The 21,884-nt window shown below is 45.3% G+C and overlaps 1 protein-coding gene and 1 pseudogene across 1 annotated transcript in view; one reads left to right on the forward strand and one right to left on the reverse strand.

Moving 5' to 3' along the window:
• EDC3 (enhancer of mRNA decapping 3) overlaps positions 1-21,804 on the forward strand; it is a 54,571-nt gene extending 32,767 nt beyond the window's left edge. The window contains exons 5-7 of the mRNA XM_037833397.1: positions 12,448-12,601; positions 16,825-17,042; positions 19,433-21,804. Of these exons, the coding sequence (XP_037689325.1) occupies positions 12,448-12,601; positions 16,825-17,042; positions 19,433-19,767 (707 nt within the window). The 3' untranslated portion in view covers positions 19,768-21,804. The remainder of the gene's footprint in view (positions 1-12,447; positions 12,602-16,824; positions 17,043-19,432) is intronic.
• Positions 7,400-10,780, reverse strand: LOC119530899 (annotated as a pseudogene).
• Positions 21,805-21,884: the final 80 nt, after the last annotated feature.

The following is a 21,884-nucleotide window of genomic DNA, read 5'->3' on the forward strand; positions in this document are numbered from 1 at the left end:
CACCAAGGGAGCAGGACAGAAGCTTTGAAGCATGGGCAGGATTTTGCCAGGCAGAGGAAAAGAGGAAGATATTTGTGGGTAGGCTGGGCAGGTGCTGATGGATAGTGTGAGTAAAGGTGGCGTGGGAGATTGGTCATTGGCCAGTTTGGCCAGCAGAGAGTTTGTGTGGGGAGTACAAGTAATTAAAAATAGCATTGGACCAGAGTACAGAGGCCTTATGTGGCAAAGTTGTCCTTGTCTTGTGGCCATGGGGAACAGCTAAAGGATTTAGGATGGGGAAATGATGTAATCCAAAGCTGTTTTAGGAAAACTGGTCTTGTGGTAGGATTTAGGTTAGAATGAGAGAAGAAAAGGAGACCAGAACAGGAAGACCAGTTAGGCCCATGATGTAATCCAGAAAGTAGGCAGTTAGGACATATACCAGGGGTTTGGAACTCTGAAAGTAAAGGAAGACAAATGTGAGAGAGGTGACAAAGAGTATTTGATAGGATTTGATGAATGAAATCAGATGGGAAAGGCTTGAACAAGCAAGAGGATTCTGAGGCATTGAGCCTAGGGATCAGGAAGAATGACCATGAGAGTCGAGTTGAAGTTAGATTCCATGCGTTTATAGTGGGCCAAGTCTACATGGTTTTCTCATTTTCCTTGCTTTTGTGGCTGAGCCCAGAGCAAGCAGATAGAGTTGCTACAACAAGAGGGATAGAGAGGTGAGGGAGTTATTAGTAATTAAGGTCTTCAATGAAGGGGCTTCTGTAGAGTCAGGGAATTAAGTTATGTGGCCAAAGGGAGGCTACTGAGACTGCCCATCTGAAAAGTGGGATAATACCACGTGGGGCTATTGTTCAATTAAATTGAGATTATGTGGAAAAACAGCTAACTCAATACCTAGCTTGTAATTGTTCTTCAATAAATGACTTCAAATGTGGATTTCAAAAGCTGTCTCAGTAAGGTTGTTTCAAAACATCAGTATTTACGGAATACCTACTACTGTGCTAGGCACTGTTTTAGATACTCTGGGTAAGACATGGTCCCTTGCCTCAGAGGCCTTAGAGTATAGGGCAACCAAATATGTAAACAAATAATAGAAGTGTGTACAAGGTTTAGAAGTAGCAGAAAGGGGTCTGGTTTAGGAGAAGCAACATCATTATCATCAGTATCATAATAGCTAACATTCACTGGTATTTACTATGTTCCAGGCACCATTCTGAGCACTTCATGTGGATTATCTCACTTAATGCACATGGCGTCTGTGAGGCTACACTCTTATCCCTGTTTTATTATCCCCATTTTGCAAGAAGTAGGTATGCTAGTTAACCTTTGATCAGGAATGATTTAAAAGTGACTTGAATTCTTTACATTCTAAAAAATTCCTCTCAGGCATATTTATTCATGAGCACTTCATTTTGGGGAGACTTCTTAATTAACCTCCACCATTTGTTTTCTACCATGTAGCCCTCTTCTGTCCTCAGAGTATACAGAAGGCTTCATGAGAGGCAGTGGGGTGCTGTTGGTGCAAACGCTGAATCTCTGCAGTTCTCCAATCTGTTCTGCTTGAAGGATGTTCCTCTACCACCACACCGTGTGTCTGCTGAGATTTGGGGAGCAGCAAGTGTGTGAGGATGACCTCAACTAGAGTTACTGTTTACCGTTTTGCAAAGGATCAGGTCAAAGCTCAAATGAGGCACTTGGGTCCGAGAGCTGCCCTTGAGTCTGGCACCAACTTACCCTACCTGTTTCTCTTGGTAAAAGCAGTCCTAGATCCTACTCTGAAGGGAAGCAGCTAATAAAGTCATGGTTAGTTTGTTTCTGCTGCTTTGTAACTTTCCTCCTTTGCTGTTCTCCCTTGGCTGGCTAAGTCTTTGAGTTTCATTGGGGATGTATCTTACTTTCAGGGCAAGTTGGCTTTCACGGTTTCAGGCTGGCAGTTGTCTTACAAAGCTGGCATTCCATTTCTGCCTCTCTGCTTGGCTCCCTTGCTCTGCTTTCTTGTCACCAAGAGTCCCTCAGAAAGTATTCTGATGCTTTCAAGTCCAGCAGAATTTTTATTTCCTCAAGAACAGGTAGTCTGGAAACCCACTATGGGTGTTTTTTGTATTTAGAAGGAATTCAGGAAGAAAGAAACTTCTGGGTTTAGAAGTGGCCATTGAAGAATTTTACCCTGAGGGTAGCGAGGCTTCCTTCAGCAGCTGTTATGCTCCTGAAGAGATCCTTCTTACTCAGAGAATCCAGTGTCTGCTGCAGTAGAATGATCATGATCTCACTGCCTTCTGAAACCAAAGACGCAACCCACGTGGGTTCCTACCTTAGTTTCCCTGTGACCTCCACCCGCTGCCCTATTCCCTCATCCTGGGTTTATAGGCTGGATCAAGTGCTACAGTGATGTTATTCTGAGAGAGTTACCTCTTGTACATTGCTTACTGTGGTGGATTGAATTGTGTGCTGCAGATCGGATATGTTCTTGGTCCACATTCTGGTGTGTGTGGACCCATTGTAAATAAGATCTCTTCAAGATGTTACTTCAGTTAAGGTGTGGCCCCAATGACACGTTGGGCTTTAATCCAGATTACTGGAGTCCTTTATATAGGCAGAGTGAAAGTCAGATGGAGAAGGAAGCTGTAGGGAACCGCCAGAAGCCTGAAGTCAACTTCTGACTTCAGAAGAAAGAAGACACTGCCATGTGCATTAATTGCCATGTGACAGAAAAGCCAAGGACCAAAGCTTATTGGCCGCTAGCTCCAGAATGCCCCAGTCTTCAGGGAGAAAGATCACCTTGTTGACACCTTGATTTTGGACTTCTAGCCTCAGAATTGTAACCCAATTCCTGTTAAGCCAACCTATTGTATGGTATTTGTTTTAGCATCCAAGAAACTAAAACAATTACCTTAAGAGAGCCACAGGAAGGCATCAAGAGGTCAATTCTAGGAGTTGTTTTGGAAAAGAACCCCTGTACTGCACTTATGCTCTTGCATCAAGTGTCACAACTTTTCAGTGAGCTCAGCTAATGAGCCTAATTTCTGAAATTGTGTCTCTGCAAGCAGAACTCCCTTGATAGCAACTTGGTTGATTTTGGGAACCTCAGGTTCTAACAGATCCTCCAGTGCCAGGAGCGGAGGGAGTAGTAAGCCCCTTTAATGTGGAATCTTTCTGAGTTTCTGGGCCTGGATAATCAGGTGGAGGGTTGTTATAGGTCTGAAGAGCTTAGTTGTGCTCATTGGCAATCTCATGAGGTCTTAGCTGAGCTCTGTTAACCTTAACAAGCTGGTCTCCTGTCCGGTTAATTAATACTTTGGGTCTCTATAGTCTTTCCACTGGAAAAAAGCCTCATGGCAACCTTTGCCAGAGTTTTAATTTAAGAGCTTTAAGTTCAAACTAAGGGCTGGAGAATCAGGAGCCTAGCACATTTTACAGCCTGACACCTGAGTTTTTGATGAACCTGCCATTTGGTCACTCCAGAAACTGAACTGGTCTCTGCTGATGTGACCACTTTGCCTCTGTGCACTGTCTTGCAGTTGCAGAGCCACAGGTGTCTAGCCAAGGGGAGAAAGGAGTTGGAATTCAATGTATCCACTATCCTCCTTAAATTCAACATAATGAAGCTGAATTGTTCACCAACCCCTCCAACCCCCATCTTTGACTCCTTCGCTTTTGGATTTCTTTTAGTGGAATCACCTTTCTTTAGTGTCCAGCATGAAATTTTAGGGCTACATGTGACTCCTCCTTCTCATAAAAATTCAAAGCTGGAAAGGATCCTAACGGCATTTTTTTCTAATTTAATAGCAGACACAATGATTCCTTCTCTAGTAGTCTTGGCAGGGAATTTTCCTTCATCCCCAGTATTCATTCTGGCTCCAGATTCTATTGCTTCTTCCTTCAAAATTGCCCTTGAAATTACCCTAACTTTTTACTTTCTTGTGTTACCCTGGAATTTCCCCATGTCCCTTGAAATCATTTCTACTTGTTCTTTCTGCCTTTAGTTTCCTCCCGTCAGTAGTTTACTTTGCATAAAATAACTTGGCTGTTAAAGCCCTCTGAAGTGTGACCCTACCCTCTTAAACCGACTTCTCCCTGACACCAGCCTCTGTGTTCCAGGTAGGAAGGTTTTCATCTGCATGTTACGCCCATTCTGGCCTCTGGAACTTTGTTTGTGGTCCCTCCCCACCCCACCTGGAGTGCGCTCCCTCTTCTATTCACTGTGACTACATCCTGCCAGTCTTTCAGATTCAGAATCTGACAGCTACTTCCTGCTGCTTCTGATTTGAAATCCATACTTTGCACTTACATTCGGGATAACACAGTTTAGGATTGGTGTGTATTCTCTGATATTTACACATTCATATTTTTGGTTTCCAGCTAGATTATAAGACTCTGGGAACAAGGTCTATTTTCATACACTTTATTTTCTCCATCTCCTGCCACCTCCTACCACACCGCTGGCTCAGTATATTGTTACTCTGAAAACATTGGTTGATCATATTTGGAAGCACTTAACTCTCTGTTTCTCTTTTTTTCTTACTAACTTTTTATTTTGAAAAAAATTTTTCAAACCTTCAACAGAGTTGCCAGAGTAGTTTAATAGTATAGTGAATCACCATTCACCCTTCATTTAGACTCTCCAGTTATTAATATTTTGCCACATTTGCTTTATATATATATATATTTCTGAACCATTTGAGATTTAGTTGCACTCCTCATGACATTTCACCCATGAATACTAATACATGTATACAGTGGGATGTTCCTCTACACAAGCACAGTACAAGATTGCTCTCAGGAAATTTAACATTAATAAAATATATTATCTAATTCATGGTCCATATGCAAAATTTTCGACTTGCATGTTACATTTAGTTGTCATATCTCTTTACTTTTCTTTAACTTAGAACAGTTCCCACAACTTTTGTTGTCTTTCATGATACTGACATTTTTGAAGAGTCTAGGCCAGTTGATTTGCATAGTGTCCTCACTTTTGATTAACTGATTATTTCCTTATGATTTGATTCACATTAAGCATTTTTTCCAGGATTCTGGTAGGGCTGTGTCTTCTCCGGGCATCACATCAGGGAGTACGTGTCAATTTGTCCCATCACTGGTGCTAAGTTATTGTCTACCAGATTTCTCCATTATAAAGATACTTTTTATCCCCTTTGTAATTAATAGGCAGTCTTGTTGCAAAGACTTTTATCCCTTGAGTCCCAAGCTTGGGCCAAAGCCAGTCTACCTAGAAGCATTACGGAGTTTGGTTTGTAGCAATATATGATGCTCCTCTGTAAACTTGTTCCAGTGGAACTTTATCTTGGAGGAATGAAGTCCAGTGCCAGGGACTTGGCAATGGTGAAGAAAGAGTCAGAAATATCTTACCTACACTTGCCTTTGGCTACAGCTGAGCCCTTATGCAGCTCAAGAATGGAACCTGCTGAAGCTGACCTCAAGTCTGATGTACAGGTTGCCTTCTCATGAATTAATTAATTCAACCAATATTTATGAAGCCCCTTCACAAGGCACCAAGCACTGTGCTAGCACTGAGGGTTGGTGGAGAATAAGGGAATACAGCAGTGAATAGGACAGACACAGTAGCTGCCCTCATGGAGCTTATAGTCTAGTGAGGGAATTAAGCAAAACAAACAAGCAAAACAATAAAAAAAACCATTTTATAATTGTACTAAATACAATGACAGACAAAAGTAGCATGCTGAGACCGAGGGGTAATTAAGCTGAGCCCTAAAGAATGAGGAGCCAGTCATGTATAGCATTGGAAGAGAAAAGAGAGTACTAGGAGAGGGAACAGCACATGAAGGGACATGCTTCCTGAGGCCAGAAGGAACTTGGAGTGTTTAGGAACCAGGAGGCAGCCAAACTGCCTGGAGCCCGGTAGAGGTTGGGGCAGGGCACAAGGTACATGTGGTGAGGCAGGCAGGGATCAGATCATGGGAGGCCTTGTGGGCCTTAATAAAGAGATTCTTTTAATTGAGCCTTCTTGCAAAGATATACTTGACACCAAATTTTATTTTGTGGTGGCTTTAATGCAGATCTAGAGAGGCTGTCTTTACATTGTTGGTCTGGGGGGATATAAATTTACTGATAGTTTTATAGCCCCAAAAAAACCAGAGTGATATTGGCAGCCAACTTTTTTCCCCCTTCAAATTCCTGGTTTAAAAAGGTCTTGTTTATTTTGAGGAAAAAAGGTCCCAAACATCAGGCTGTTCACAAAGATAACTCATAGTATCAATATTAGAAAACAAATCTTAATACTATTACACAAATTATTTTTCTAGGGGATGCGTTTTTTTTGAAGGCATGTTAATGAGGAATTTTGCATCTATATTCATTTGAGACATTGGTCTGAGTTTTATTTTCTTGTATTATCCTTATTAGGTTTTGGTATTAGGGTGTTGGCTTCATAGAATGAGTTAGATGAGTTCCTTTTTCAGTTTTTTGGAAGAGTTTGAGCAGAATTGATACTAATTCTTCTTGGAATGCTTGATAAAAATTCACCTGTGAAGACATTTGCTCCTGGACTTTTCATTGTTGGGAGGTTTTTTTTTTTAAAAATTCAGTTTTAGTGAAACATATTCACAAACCATACAGTCATCCACAGTGTACAATCACTTGTTCACAGTACCATTATATAGTTGTGTATTCATCACCACAATCGATTTTTGAACATTTTCATTACCACAAAAAAAAAGAATAAAAATTAAACTAAAAAAAGAACACCCAAAACATCTCATTGTCCCCCTTCCTCCCTATTATTCATTTACTTGTCCTCATTTTTCTACTCATCTGTCCATACACTGTATAAAGGGAGTGGGAGCCACAAGGTTTTCACAATCACACAGTCACACAGTGTAAGCTATATAGTTATTCAGTCTTCTTCAATAATCAAGGCTACTGGATTGCATTTCAACAGTTTCAGGTATTTCCTTCTAGCTCCCCCAATACACTGAACACTGAAAAGGGGTATCTATAATGCATAGGAATAACCACCAGAATGACCTCTCAACTCGGTTTGAAATCTCTCAGCCACTGAAACTTTGTTTCCTTTCTCTTCCCCCTTTTGTTCCAAGAGGGCTTTCTCAGTCATCTAGGGGATACTTTTGATGTGCCAACTTTTCTTCCACAAAAATATGTTGTTACATTTGTGTTGAACAGCCCACCCAGTACTCTTAGTTGGGATGGAATACACATAACCCTAAATCCAAGCTCCTCTCAGGTGCTGTTCAACTTAATGAGACTGCCTTTTTGCAGTTAGGGAAGCAACTACGAACTGATGTATGAATGGTGAGAATTGTACTGCCTGAATAACAAGAGATTATTTTGGAGACAGTTGATAAAGGCCATATATCTTTTTTGTTAAGTCATAAAGAGGTATCAAAATTAATAGCAAAAATTACAGGGTAAGACAATTACAAAGAGCATCAAAGGAATGAAAATGGGACTAGGTGCAGGGTACTATGAATTAATGAACATGGGGAGAACAGTGAGCATGTGTTGAAGATACCAGGGGAGAAGATCTGGTGAGAAATTTGATCTTAGACAAGCCTCTAGGTAAACAAATTGTAGGATAAAATTTCTGAACTCTGCTATGTGCTTATGAGTCAGTCTCGCCATTGGCACTGTCTCTATCATCCTCTCCTTCCTCTTTTTCATCATCCTTGAATGCCAGCTGGTCATCCTTCTGCTCTTCATTATCATCACCATCATCCAGTAGGTCCCCCTTGTCAGCAGAGTCCTCTGCACCCCTCTCAGACTCTTATCTTCACATTAGTCTCATTTTTCTTCAGGGAACTGCTGCTCTGCTCCTCTTCTGATTTATCATTCTTCATCTCTACTCCTTGCTTGCTCTGTTCCTTTTCACTTTTTTCCAGACTTTCCAGTAGAGAATCCACTTTTTGTTTTATCTGGGTCAACTCCTCCTTAATGGTCTAAAAGTCATCTCCTTTCAACTACTCTTGGAAGTGAAGTCACTTTTGCCCCTTCATGAAGTGTTTTCTTGATACTTGCTGGTGTTTTGAGGGCACTATAGCCCAAGCAGTAGGACGAGGAGAACAGCAGGTGGGGGGAAGCTTTAAATCTTGTCTTAATAAACCCATAGAAAGTCGGAATCCAAGTCAAGAGAAGAGCTGAGTAGAGGGGATTGAGGGATGTTCTGGTACTGACCTGTACATCTCTGCTTTAGGTCATTTCATACCTGTTTTTTCTCGGTTCTCTTGGCTCTGCAGCCAGATTAACGTCTAAAACCTGACCAGCAATCATTCTGCCATCCTTTCTTGCTACAGCAGCTCGGGTATTTCTCTCACTAACATGTTAAACAAAAGCAAAGCCCTTATGAACAGAGCAACCCATAATTTTGCCATACTTTGAGAAGATTGCCTCCACATCAGGACTTCTTCACCACAAGAGTGTTGGGATTCCCAGTGAATACACAGGAGTTCCTGCAACAGGGATCTGTCTTTCTGGTAACATTGCTGGCCTTGGTGTGTTGTGATCACTCAGCTGAAACATGTAGCTAAAGATCAAAAATATCTCACTTAAGCAAAATTCCACTAATTTATATATTTCAAGTGATTTGAAACCAGGAATGGGGAGGAGGAGATTTGAATCTGAATCTCCTACTCCTGGTTTCCATGTGGAGAAGCCAACTGCTGCTTGAGGTTAGCAAGGCAGCTGCAACTGCTCAGTCTTTGTCTCTTCACAGAATGCTTGCCAACCGATTTTATGACTGCTACAGAATGGAATCAAAATTCATAGTCCTGGAGAAATTTCTATGCCCATTAATGAGCCGTGCTCCTCATTGATAAGGCATGAGACACATGCAACCTTTGCAGCTAAAGGGCCCAGTCAGTGTGAGGATTGAGTTCAGATCTGAGACAATGCTCTTTTGTGGGAGTCTTGTTATGCAACAAAGGCTGGAGAGGTTTGAAAGAGATGAGGGGGATGTTCATGAAGAAGTTGCTGGGAAAGGCTTGGACATGGTGGGGAAGTGTGATGTTGAGTGTGAGAACATGCATATGTGTCCATAAATTGAGGGAAAGGCCTGAAATGCTGTGTACTGGAAAGAGCAGTGCAGAAGTGATGAAGACAGGAAGAAGGGTCAGTTGGCAGCAGGCACCTGAAGTGAATGGGCCATTCATATCTATGGCCTTGAAGAGATGATATTTGCTTTATACTGTGGAAACCAGCTGTGCAGGGAGGAAGAACCTTCTTCTGGCCTAAACTGAAGTGTGCTTAAGACATTTTTATTGATACCCTGAGGTTAATCAGATCCTAAGAAGTGGTCTGCTTATCACAAACTGGTTAAGGGAAACCCTACCAACTGATTTTACTGCCACGATTCCCATACAATAAAGATCCACCTTCCAATCCAAACATAATTAGGCTTGGCTCATGTTCAGGCTTTGGCAGTGTTATTGTTTGTAGTTTACACGCTATGTTCTTGGTTCCCTTCCTTTGGAGTTTATTTTTACTCCCTCTGCCTGTTTCTGATAAGCCAGTCAGACTGGTTGGACTTTGTGTGTAAATGTGTAAAAGGAAAATTTTGTGGTGCTCGCATGTTCTTTCAGAGAAAGAACAGGATCCTCTATCTGGCAGACTGTGAGCAGAGAGGGTTCTTTGCCTTGACTTTCCCTGGGCTACAAAAATATGCCAATTCATCAACAGCATCCCTTTTCCCACCATAGACACGAGGAGAGGATAACAGGCACAATTTCCAGCTGCAAGATCTAGCCAGCCAGGATGGGGTTAGCTCTCTTCTCCTTGTACCGTGAGATTTGGGCCCTTAACTGTTAGGAGAAAGCTAGCAGAAAATACTTCAGCCTTTCCCCAGAGAAACCACAGAAGGGGAGGTGGTGGGGAGGGTGTCTGTATACATAGCACAAGAGCCACACCCAGAAAGAAGGATTGATTTGTAGGTGGCAGGCTCAAGATTCATTGTCTTGACCAGTTTCAAATTCAACAGAAAGAGAACTGATAAATAGATGAAGAAATGCATAGACTTGAGTAAGAGCTCTACCTTGCATGACTTTGAAGGTAAAGAGGGTGTTTGAAGCAGGCAGATGCGTGACTTGTCTAACAGGTTTAGGGTTGTTAGTGAGTTAGTACTCCTGAGAATTCATTCAGCTTTTTCTCACTGCTATCAACAGTTTCTAATTAGTTCCGATAATATGTGCATGTCTGAAGCAGGCCATAAAAATGGCTGTTTTAATCAGCTGTTGACATGCAAGGTCAGCCTGCAGCCTCCAGCATTGGCACCTGGGATACCAATGACTGACATTTCAGAAAGGGGTGGGAGGACAGACTCAGTACTCCTGATGGCACTGTTTGTTGCCTCCACCCAAGATGGGACTAGGACTCAGGCAAGACTTAGAGGGGTACAGTTAACTGACAGGGATAGTGTTTATTTGATATGTAGACACTTTTGTTTTACCATTATTAAACATTAGATTATTGTTTCACCTTTCCTTGAGAGAATACAGACCTGGGGGCTTTTAGGTTCAGTCTTTGTGCTTGCGTTCCTACTCTTAAAACATATATCTGTAGCCTTATTCTGTGTGATCTTAGTAATCAATGCAGGCAGGACTGGGCACTTAATAGAACCTCAAGAAATTTCTCCCTAAATGACCAATGAAGAGAGCAAGTTTTTACATACGGGGCTCTAGAACAAACTTACTGAAAGCCTCTACCTTAGAGTAAGGCCAGACCAAAGATGCACTGTGTTTGCATCATTTATATGTTTGAGTACCTGAAGAGAACTCACCTCTCTTGAAAAATTTAGCGGGGACATGTTGAGGTGGGAGCTGATAGAAGTAAAAGGCTTATTTCCCTACTTTGAGTAGTTTACAATCTGGTATAGTTGAGGAGACAGGATCTAAAAAGGCATCTGATTCAGCCAGACAAAACTAGTTACATGCAATCCCAGGAAGACTTGCTATTGGAACCTGTGTGTTTTGGTTTGTCAGCCGGTGAGGCTGAAGGGGACTCTTTGGCAAAGCGGCTGCTCCCCTGGGGCAAGCTCAGTGGTTTCAGCATTTGTAAGATGGCACTGGCATCTTGTAGGGATAGAGACTCAGTTATCAAGACCAGTGCTTTCCATTACAGATCACAGTTTTTTTATTTTTTGTGTGTTTTTTTTAATTCCGTTCCACTGAGATACACTCACACATCACACAATCATCTGTGGTGCACAATCAACCATTCACAGCACCATCATAGAGTTGTGCATCCATCACCCCAATCTACCCTTCGAACATCCTCCCTATACCAGAAAAAGCAAAAACAAGAATAAAAGACAAAAACAACAAAGAACACCCAAATCACCCCCCCCCGCCACCCTTCATCTAGTTTTTGTCCCCATTTTTTTACCCACACACTGGATAAAGGGAGTGTGATCCACAAGGTCCTCATATTCACACTGTCACCACCTGTAAGGCACACTGCCATACAATCATCTTCAGGAGTCAAGGCCACTGGGCCGCAGCCCAAAAGCCCCAGGCATCCACTTCTAGCTATTCAAATGCATCAAAACCCAAAATGAGTTAACAGATCACAGTTTTTGAGTTTGCTGTTTCTTTCCTTTTCTGAAAGAGCACCTGGTATTGTTAATACTGATGCATAATAGTCCCATAGACTCCTTCAAGTATACCAGTTGCTGCAGACTTTGCCTTTGAGCCTGGAAAAACCAGATGCTCTCCTTGTTATGCTTTCAATGACTGTGATTCTCTCTAGCATTTATAGTAAATAAAAAATGTTCAGGATGCTCTGAGTAGCTTAAAACAAGCCATAGGTTACTTTCCATGTAACATTTCCCTGTAGTAGTATTGTTGGGTTACACTTACTCCAAATGGAGAAAAATGACAAATTATATGAGAAAACACATTCCTGGTTGAATTTCTTAGGCATAGAGGAAGGGCTAAATAGAAGAGAGAAGGAGGAAGAGGAAGTGGGGAGCAGATGGAACGAACAAACACGTTGTCCTGCCTGGAAAGTGATGAGAACAGGAGGGATAGATGGTCAGCAAAGTTAGCTAGCACCTGTTCTGCTTCTGGGGAAGGATAAGGGGCCTGCCTGTGAGGAAAACTTCACTGCCAGAGAAGGCACTTCCTCCTAATGTGGTTGATAGAGTGTCGTTACATTCTGGCCTTTTTCTTGGTGATACCGAATACTTCTTGGTTGATTTAGTCTTCTTGGTCTGAAGCTTAGCTTCTAAGAGAACTTAAGTTAACTCCATGGTAACCTGCATCAAGTTGTTTCTCAGTGCACAGATGACTGCTTGAGTTCTGGTAGAGGGCTGCAGAGGATGCCTCCATCCCAGAAGGATTAGAAGGGTGGGCGAGGCAAGGGCAGTCTGAAAGTCTTGGCTCTCACAGAATCCTGGAGTGGGTATACCCAGTTTTGGATCTGGTTTCCTGTAGTCATGTTCTCTTTTTCTCCTCGCCTCCTTTTCAACTGCAGACTCTGGCCTGGTGGTCCCAAGTGTTTCCTATGAACTGCATAAAAAGCTGTTGTCCGTGGCTGAGAAACATGGGCTGACTCTGGAGCGGAGACTGGAGATGACAGGTGTCTGTGCCAGTCAGATGGCACTGACCCTACTTGGAGGACCCAACAGGTAAATGCCTCTCAACCGGCAGAGATGGAATGTGGGGTGCTAATCCTCTGCCTCATTACCACCCAGGGCCTCTCACAGAGGAGTTCATCAGCCAGTTGCTGCTTCTCTACTGTATCATTGAGTATCTGTATGAAATCACTTTCCTGGATGCTACCAGCTTTCTTTATTGATGCCTCTTTTCACCCATCTCCTGGAAGTCTTACTTTCTTCTCCCAGCAAGCCACCCTTTGACCCTTTCTTTCCTGGCAGCAGCTATCTGGCCTTGATGCTGCTACTGACTACCAGAGGCCTTCCTTGTAGGGACCTTCAGAGACTCTGTTCTTGGCACTGGTCTTGTCATTTCACTCAGGGTGGTTGGGTTCCATACCTGATAACTTCTAGAACCACCCTGACAACTGAATGGGGGAACATCCCACCTGCCCCTTGGACTCATGTATCAGGAGCAGATCCATCAATATTTTATTTTATTGCGGACACCTACTGAAACCCACCATGAACCAGAGCTTGTTAGGCACTGGAGATTCAAAGAAGAATAATGCACTGCTCTTGCCCTCAAATAGCTTCTGAGGTTTCCAGAAAGTACAATATTGTGGTAGAGGAAATAGAAAATTCTCCAGAAACCCAGTCACCCTTCCCAGAGCTGTGACATCCACTCTGAGTCCTGAAGAAAAGGGGAATGGACAGGGGCAAGCAGGAAGGGGGGAAGTATTCTAGGTATAGAGAGTAGCATATGCCAAGGGCAGAGAAAATTGAGAGACCATGGAACTGTATATCGTTCTGTGAGGCTGGAAAGTAGGGGCTTGATAGAGCTGAGCAGGAGGGAGTCATGGAAGGGATTTCACTAGGGCTGTGCTTTTATGAGCCTTGTGTTTTACAAAAATGACTTTGGCTGCATTGTGGGATGGTAGTTTGAAGGGAGGCAAGACTGGAGGCAGCGAGACCAGTTAGAAAATTGACAGTTAGCCATGGGAAAGATAATGGGGGCACTGACCAGGGAATTAGGGATCAGAAAAGTAGATAGATGAGGCTTCGTTAAAAAAAAAGATAAAATCAACAGGGTAGAGTAACTGAGCTCAGGGAAAATGGATTGCCAGTGATCCCTGAATGCCAGGCTTTCTGGCTTGGACACCTAGTTGGATGGTGATGAAATTCACTGTGACAGGGAACATGGGAAGAGGAGCAAGACTCAGGGAAATGGTGGATTTTGTTTGGATATGTTGAGTTTGGATGCCTATGAGATATCTAAATAGACTGGTTATGGATCTGAAGTTCAGAAAAAAGGTCTGGGTTGAAGGTAGAGCTCTGGGAGTTGTCAGCTTGTAGACAGGATAAGAATAGATGAGGTCCCCTAAGGAGAAGGGTGTAAAGAGGAAAGGACCAGGGGTGGAATTTTGGGGAACATCAGCATTTAAGGCACAATTAGGAGGATGAGGAGCCTTCTAAAATAGGCTGAGAAGGAAAGCCAGAGGGGTGAGAAAACCAAGAGGGTATTGTTCAAGAACCAAAAAAATACTGTTTGAAAAAGAAAGGAATAGTCAACAGTGGTACTATGGGAGAGGTCAAGCAAAATTGAGTTGACAAGACTCTGCTGGATTTGTCAGTAAAGAGGAGGACATCGGCAACCTTGTGGGAGAATGGTGCCTAAAGTGGGGAAGGTGGTTTTCAAGGAGCAGGGTAGATATTTCTCTGAGCAGCAATCACAGAACTGGAGTCTAACACAAAAGGAGGTTGTTTCCACAGAGCTTCTTAAGAGCCCCTGCCCATCCCTGTTTGGGAGATGGGTCCTGGTCCTTGGCTTGTGCTTCCAACCATGGTGTTTGGAGGTCTTTGCCAGAATAAATGCCACAGATCCTCACTCCAGCCTCTTGCCTTCTACCATGTCCTGGTGATGTTCTGTTTCAATTAAAGGCATCTCCTGATCCTGCAGTGGTTTTGATACAAGTGACTGGCTCCAGGCTGAATGTGAGATTCCCCTCCTTGCTCCTCTTCCCCCTTTGCCCTGTAGAGTTGTGGAGGTGTTCATTCCTCCTTGTCCCTTGATTTAGGCCTGCCTCCTAACTGTGCTGGATCCCTGACCTCCCTTGTGCCAGGGATGACCCAACAGAGACTCCCAAAGGAGGCAGTATTAGGGGTGCCCTTGGAAGGAGCATCAAGCCCGTGGGTTGGTTGGCTGCTGCACCTCCTCCCAGGGTAGCCACAGGGCTTATCTGAGGCCTTTAGGAGGCTTCCCAGGAACAGCAGTTCTTAGGAAGGAGCTGAACGTCCTCATCAAATCACATTGCTCTCTGGCAAGTTTCTTGGGACTGGCTGTCCCTGTGCCTATTTTTTTCTTTCAGTGCCTGTACTCTTTGGCAGCAGTCACTGGTTTTCCTGTGAGAAATTGAACCTACAGTTATTAATATTGAAATCTGATACATATCCAGCGCAAGTGCAGTTTTCCCATGCTTTCACCACAGAATTTAATTTGATCCTCATCACTTCATCTCAAAGGTGAATACTGGCCCCATTTTTTACGATGAGTAAGCTAAGACTCAGAGAAGTAAAGGCCTTGCCCAAGGTGACACTGCTTGTAAGTGGAAGAGCCAGGTCTCCAGTCTACATAGATCTGCTTCACACTCTGCCCCCTGCTGCTGCTGTGTGTGGATGCCATGCTCTGCTCTTACTCTTCTTGATGCAGGGTGGGGGAAGTAGAATGCCTCAGTGGGAGGGAGCGCCATTTAGGGAACAGACACAGGTGATTCAGAGGCCAGGACCTGCGGCGTCTGTCTGAAGAAAGAAGTATCTGTCATATTTACTCAGAGTGCAAAAGTAATGGGGAAAACAAGAGTTCGGTGTCTATGTCGAGTACATTGTTAAAATTCCCTGAAATTTATTTGGCGGGAGGTGTTATGAGACTCCTTGGCTTGACAGCATCTGTAATCTTCCTCCCTTTGAGAGACCAGTACAAGTGACTGTCACTGCTCCACCCCTAAGCAGGGCCCTACAAGCCTGTTTCTTTCTGTCCGTCTCCTCCCACCTTCCCTGCTCTATGAGCAGACTATGCTGCCTGTGAGTTGGGCACAGCTCCAGGACTAATCCTCCAGACATCTTTACTTGTGACTTCTCTGACTGAGACCAGTGAGGTCTCAGCTTTGAATGTCCAGGAAGTTGGAAGTGACTACCCCAGCGGGCTGTTGGGTGTCCAAGGCAGCCGCCAACCTAGGAAGCTGGGCAGCCTCCTTGCTGACCAGCACTCTAATCATAGGCAGCATTGATTGCTTTCTCTGTTTCAAGTGCTGTGCTAAGTGCTGGACATTGTTATCTCGTTTACTCCACACAGCAGCTCATGGAGTAGGTACTAGTAGTATCTACGGTGTCACTCTTATTAGCTTACTGGCAGCCTAGTAAAGGGAACTTGGACTGGCAGCTGATTGAAGTCAATTTAAAATATTTTGTTTGGGACTTGCTATGAGTCTTGAGAAAAGGGAAAAGTTAATGTGAACCAGGGTCATCAGGGTAGGCTTCCTAGAACAGGTGAGTCTTGAGCTGGATCTCAAAGGTGGGTCAAAGTTTGAAAAGAGGAGAGCTTTCTAGACAGGGGACATAATTTGAGCCCAAACAGAAAGGAGCCTTACAAGTACAGGACAGAATGATGAGTCCAGCCAGGCTGGGGGGAGCAGCTGTGCAGGGGAAGAACAGAGGGGGCAGCAGAGATGGAAGAGCCTTTGTTTGAGCAGAGTTTGGATTTGGACCTTATAGGCCACACAGTGAGGAACCATTACGTGTTTTGGGGTCACAAAGCAGTGTCCTGGCATCACTGTTACATGGAACAAGATCTGAGTGAACTACCATGAGACGATCCAGCAGACAGTTTACTAATTTTCTTGGGGTATGGTAGGAACATGATGGAAGCAAGGTAGTTATTTTAGGTTATTTGTTTTTCTTAATCCTTTGTTTTGTTTGAAATGATGTGGTTTTTGTTGTTTTTAATTTTTTGATAAAGTTAAAAAATTAAAAAAAAAAAAGATCTAGCAGATGAAGTAGCACTGGGGAGGGGGGGTAGTGGGCATGCCCCCTGTGAACCTGGCCTGCAGTGGACTTTGGCCCTCTCTGGAAACTGGGACTTGGGGATAGCTGGAAAGTGCTCTGAGAGCAACAGTTGCCTTCAAGCACTTATCTGGTATGAGTTGCAAGGAATTGGCAAGCCTGTAACTGATACTGCTTTTTCCCACCTTCTGTTCCAGGTTGAATCCCAAAAATGTTCACCAGAGGCCTACAGTGGCTCTGCTCTGTGGCCCCCATGTGAAGGGGGCTCAAGGTATCAGCTGTGGAAGGCATCTAGCCAATCATGATGTTCACGTCATCCTCTTTCTGCCCAACTTCGTCAAGATGCTGGAGTCCATCACCAATGAGCTGTCCCTGTTCTGCAAGACCCAGGGTCAACAAGTGTCTAGCCTCAAAGGTGAGCCCTTACACACTGGTTTGATGGTCCGGCGGTGCCACCCTGTGGCAATGGCTAGAAAGGCGCCACATGTGTAAAGATAGTGCTCTGCCTGTCAGGAGTCTCAGAACTGCATAAGGGAAATGCCCTTGGCAACTTACCTACTTCCCATCCCATCCCTTCACTCTCCTTCCTCCAGCACTACTTGGATGGAGAAGTGGAACCGGTTTATTCATTTCACAAATATTTATGGCACTATTCCTGGCACTGGGGATATGAAAGTAGATTTTAAAAATCCATGCCTCTGTGGGGCTTACATTTTAGTTAGGAAAGACAAGCAGATGAGTAAGTAGCATTTATGTTAGGACAGATGGTATTGAGTGTCATGAGAAAAATAAAGCAGAGAGGGAGATAAGGGAGTGTTAGAGGATGGTTCAGGTGGGAGATGGGGTTAGAGAGGGATTGCTGATTCAGGTTGTGAGGGGCCTTGTGGGTTGTTGGAAGGGGGTGGGCTTTTACGCTGGTGAGATGGAGAGTCACTGGAGGAACAAATAGAGGAAGGATATAATCAGGCTTGGTTTTAAGCCATTGTTCTGGCTGCTGTTTGAGAGTAGACTATAGGAGTATAAAGGAAGGTGTTAAGAGGCTTCTGTGAATATAATCTCAGAGAGAGTAGTGGCTAGGACAGGGGGCTACTGGTGGAGGTGGTGAAAAGTGGTTAGTTCTGAATCAATTTTGAAGATACAGTCAGCAGATTGAGTGGGGGGGTGGAGTGAGAGAAAGAATGGCCCCAAGGTTTTTGACCTGAGTAACTGGTAGGATGGAGGTGTCTTTCAATGAAGTAGGAAAACTGGGGTGGGGGTAGGGTGGTGTAGGAGAAACAGAAGCTCAGTTTGAGATGCCTATTGGATGTGCAAGTGGAAATGTTAATTGGGGAGGGCAGTAGGATATGAGTCTGCATTAAGGGATGAGATCCAACTAAAGTTACAAATGTACAGATGTTAAAGCCTTGATGAGCCTGGAGAAGGTCACTTAGGAAGAAAGAGTAGACAGAGAAGGCTGAGCTCCTTGCTTAGAAGTCAGGGAGTTGAAAACCAGCTAAGGAGACAAGGATGGGCCAGTGAGGGAGAAGGAAAACCAGGAGAGTATAGTACCTGTAAGCCAAGTGCAGAAAGGAGGGTGTGAGCAGCAAGTCACTGGAGGTTACATTCAAATGAAGATTGAGAATTGACCACTGGATTTACCAGTGCGGAGGTCCCTGATGATCATGTCAAGAGCAGCTTCAGGGGGAATGGTGGGGCAGAAGTCTGGACCAGGATTAAGAGAGAACGGGGGGAGAAGTATTGGAGAGAGCAGATGTGGCCCAGTGAAAGGGCCTTGCCAGAGCTCAAATGTCAGGTTGGAGGCAGAGCTTGGACCCTCACACTCAGGCCAGGTTCCTCTGGGTATTCAAGGTAAGATGCCCTGCTCACTCTCGAGAACCTCGTGGTCCACAGGGGCTCCCCCCAGTGGCCTGCTCTTAAGTAGGGAAACCTTGAGTCTCATTGAGAAATGTCATTCCTTTAGGCTGACAGTTGGGAAAGGGGCCTAGTGTGGGTTCTGTTTTTTGAACTCTGTAACATGATACTCCTGTTCCTGGCTGTTCTGGCTGCCCAAAAGGCTTCATATCCCAACTGCCTCAGGATGCAAGTCTGATGATGATAACCCTTGAGTTTGGTCTGATTTCTGCTATTCTCAGTTTGCCCTCTTAGGCTGGTTCAAGAGTTATAGGGACTTGCTGTTGAGCTGTCCTGTTCTTATTTTACTGTCCGAGAGGCATGGTTACAGCAAAGGGGTCTTTTTTAAATGCCTGGGAGAACAGTGATAGGTTCCCTACCATTGGGATTGGGTTGAGTGGAAGACCCATTCCCATGAGATAAGGAGATGGGCCCGAGGAGGGCAAACCCACTCAATTGAGAAAGTGAGTCCCAAGTTGAATGAGCAAGTATGCTCTTACCCGCTCAAACTTCCCCGAGCCAGTCAGCAAACAGCAGTCAGCACCTGTTTCTTCTGGGCCCTGGGTAGGACTTCCACGTAAGGGCTGTCTTGGCAGTGGATTCGGAATTAGTCTTACATACAGAGACTTGTCTGTAAAGGCAGGAGAGGTGAGGGCCTCATGCATACTCTAGCAGGACAGTGCTTCAGCCTGGTGCTCCACAAGGGCAGTGGCCCCTCAGGCTGACATCCCTAGGTCTCCAGTACTGAGCCAAGCCAGGACTCAGAACTCCCAGGTCTGGTGTCTGGCCCAGCCTTTAGAAGGTCAGCCTACAGAGAGGTATCAGAGTAGTGACAGGAGAACAAGACAACCTTGGGGCACCTGGGCTGTTCTTTGCTTAAAGGAAATTTCAGATGGCACTGTTTTCTGTCCACAGATCTGCCCACTAGCCCCGTGGACCTGGTGATCAACTGTCTGGATTGTCCCGAGAATGCCTTCCTGCGGGATCAGCCCTGGTACAAGGCAGCTGTGGCCTGGGCCAACCAGAACCGGGCGCCAGTACTCAGCATAGACCCTCCTGTGCATGAAGTTGAACAGGGCATTGATGCCAAGTGGTCACTGGCACTGGGCCTGCCTCTGCCACTGGGGGAGCACGCAGGCCGCGTCTATTTGTGCGACATTGGCATTCCCCAACAGGTCTTCCAGGAGGTGGGCATCAACTACCACTCACCCTTTGGCTGCAAGTTTGTGATCCCCCTGCACTCTGCCTAGAGGGGCTCTGAGCAGGCCAGACCTTGCAGTCTCCAGCCACTCCTAATACTGAACTTGATAACGAACGCCTTAAGGATGTGAAGCTTCATGGACCTTGCTGTTAATTTTTTTTCTCTTTTGGATTTCTTTTGTGAGAGAACAGAACATATTTAAAACTGACCTGTCATCTGCCCTTAGCCAGGGAAGGCTTTCCCACTGGCTGTTGGGCTGCAGGCCAAGTGCACAGTGACTCCAGGTGGCTCTGCACTCAGTCCCCTGCATGACCAGGTGGAGCTTTGTTTACAGACATAGGCAGCTTTCAGACTGTTTCAGGTTTACAGCCATTGGGCCTGGGCGAGTGCCTCAGAGGGTGGGGCACGTCCTGCCTGGGGGCCTGTCCCAGCTGTTTGAGAGCTTGTGGCTTTGGATCTCTCCTGCTTTCCCCAGCCGGGCCAGCCCTTTCTTTAATCATGTAGAACCAGCTGCGCTACATTTGTCCACTAGAGGGCAGACTTTGGGTCTCTGTTCATTTTTGAGGGCTGTGACTAGGCCTTCCCCTGAGCCCCACCACAAGTTGATTTAGGAGCTTTTGACCGTTCTTCCTGAGCTGATCCAAGTTTAAGCGGGGATTTTTCCAAGGGTCCTTTCCACACCAGCCCTCTGAGAGGCAGGAAAGGGGATGGCATCAGGATGGTGTTACTGTATTGGGGTTTTGTAGTTTTTGTTGTTTTCAGCACAGGTAGTATAAAGTTAGATTATTGTAGCACCACAGTGCCCATCTTGCCAGCAGTGCCCCCCACCCCATACCCTCTCTAGCTGGGGGCTGAGCCTTTGCCTAGTCTGGGACCAGATGCAGCTTTAATGTTCAGTACTGGGGAGGCCTCCTGGGGGAGCCTGGTGCTGAGCCAGAAGGGGCTCCCTGATTCTTCTCTTCTAGGCCACCACTCTCCCCATCTCCTTGCCCTCACATACATTATCCTATCCCTACTCTCTTTGCCCCCTTTCCTCTTCCCCTAAAGTGGTCCTCTACAGCTGTTATCCCAGAGCAGAATACATGACACCCCTCCCCCCACCACCTGGGCTCAACCCCAGCTCCTAGAATATCTGGACTTTGAACCTTCTATGGTTGTCCACTCTAGATGGACAGAGGCCAACGCCTGATGGCAAAGATGCCAAAATGAGGCTAGTTCTGGATGAGCTAGCTGGTGGGGCTCAGCCATAGGGGCACACCACTACTTGGATCCTCGGGTTGAGCCCCAGGACCTTCACAGGCCTAGGCTTTGGAGGCTACAAAGGGCTTGGGCTTTAAAGCCTTTTCACAGCTTCAGACTTCTTTCTGCTTTGTCTCCCCACTCTTGTTAAGGGGGTGTGGGTGGGAGGGCTCACCAAGGATTGTGCCCTAGGGTGAGCCCTGGTATCAGTGATTTCAGGTTCATCACTTTTCTTGTAGGAGCAAAGCCAGGAGCAGATTAGGGAGGGCAGAGAGGGCTGGTCCCTCCTTTCCTCCCATCCTCACTCAAATGTTAAACTGTTTCCAGTGGTGGGGGGAGGCCAGGGGCTGTGAGCCTTGTGCAGCCATCCTACCTGAACCTCTGCTCACTCTCAGGGCCAAGAAGCTCTGAAGATGGCGGCCCTCTTTAGAGGCAGGGCTACAATCCAAGGAGCCATGCTGGGTAACAGGCATTTTAGTAGGCAGCCACTGAACAGATTCTGGTTGCCTGTTAATGCAGTTAGGCTCCCCGACTGGGTACAATGGAAAAATGAGCTAGATGAACCCCTGGCCCAGAAGACTCTGTCCGCCCCAGTAAGTTGCAGTGGCCCTGGGGCTGATACCCTTGTTGAGGACCTACTGTATGTCCAAGCCTCTCCCTGGCCTAAGCCTGGGCATTCTCCAGTGGTATTAAGATAAGTGTGATTCTTCTATTTTCAGCTCTTCTCAGAGGCATCCTGCCCACAGTGCCCAGACCCCAAGGGCCCCAGTCAGGTGGTCAAGACTCTCACTTGTGCAGCTCTTGGGGAACCAAAACCAGCACTAAAGCACTAAAATAAAGCTGAATGACCGAGCTCTGTGTTGTGTGGTGAACTGCTCTGGAGTCTGAGATGAGGTCCTGCCTCCCCCAACCCCAGGATCCTGCCTT

The sequence above is a fragment of the Choloepus didactylus genome, chromosome 4 (assembly GCF_015220235.1).
Source record: "Choloepus didactylus isolate mChoDid1 chromosome 4, mChoDid1.pri, whole genome shotgun sequence".
Classification (NCBI taxonomy): Eukaryota; Metazoa; Chordata; class Mammalia; order Pilosa; family Megalonychidae; genus Choloepus; species Choloepus didactylus.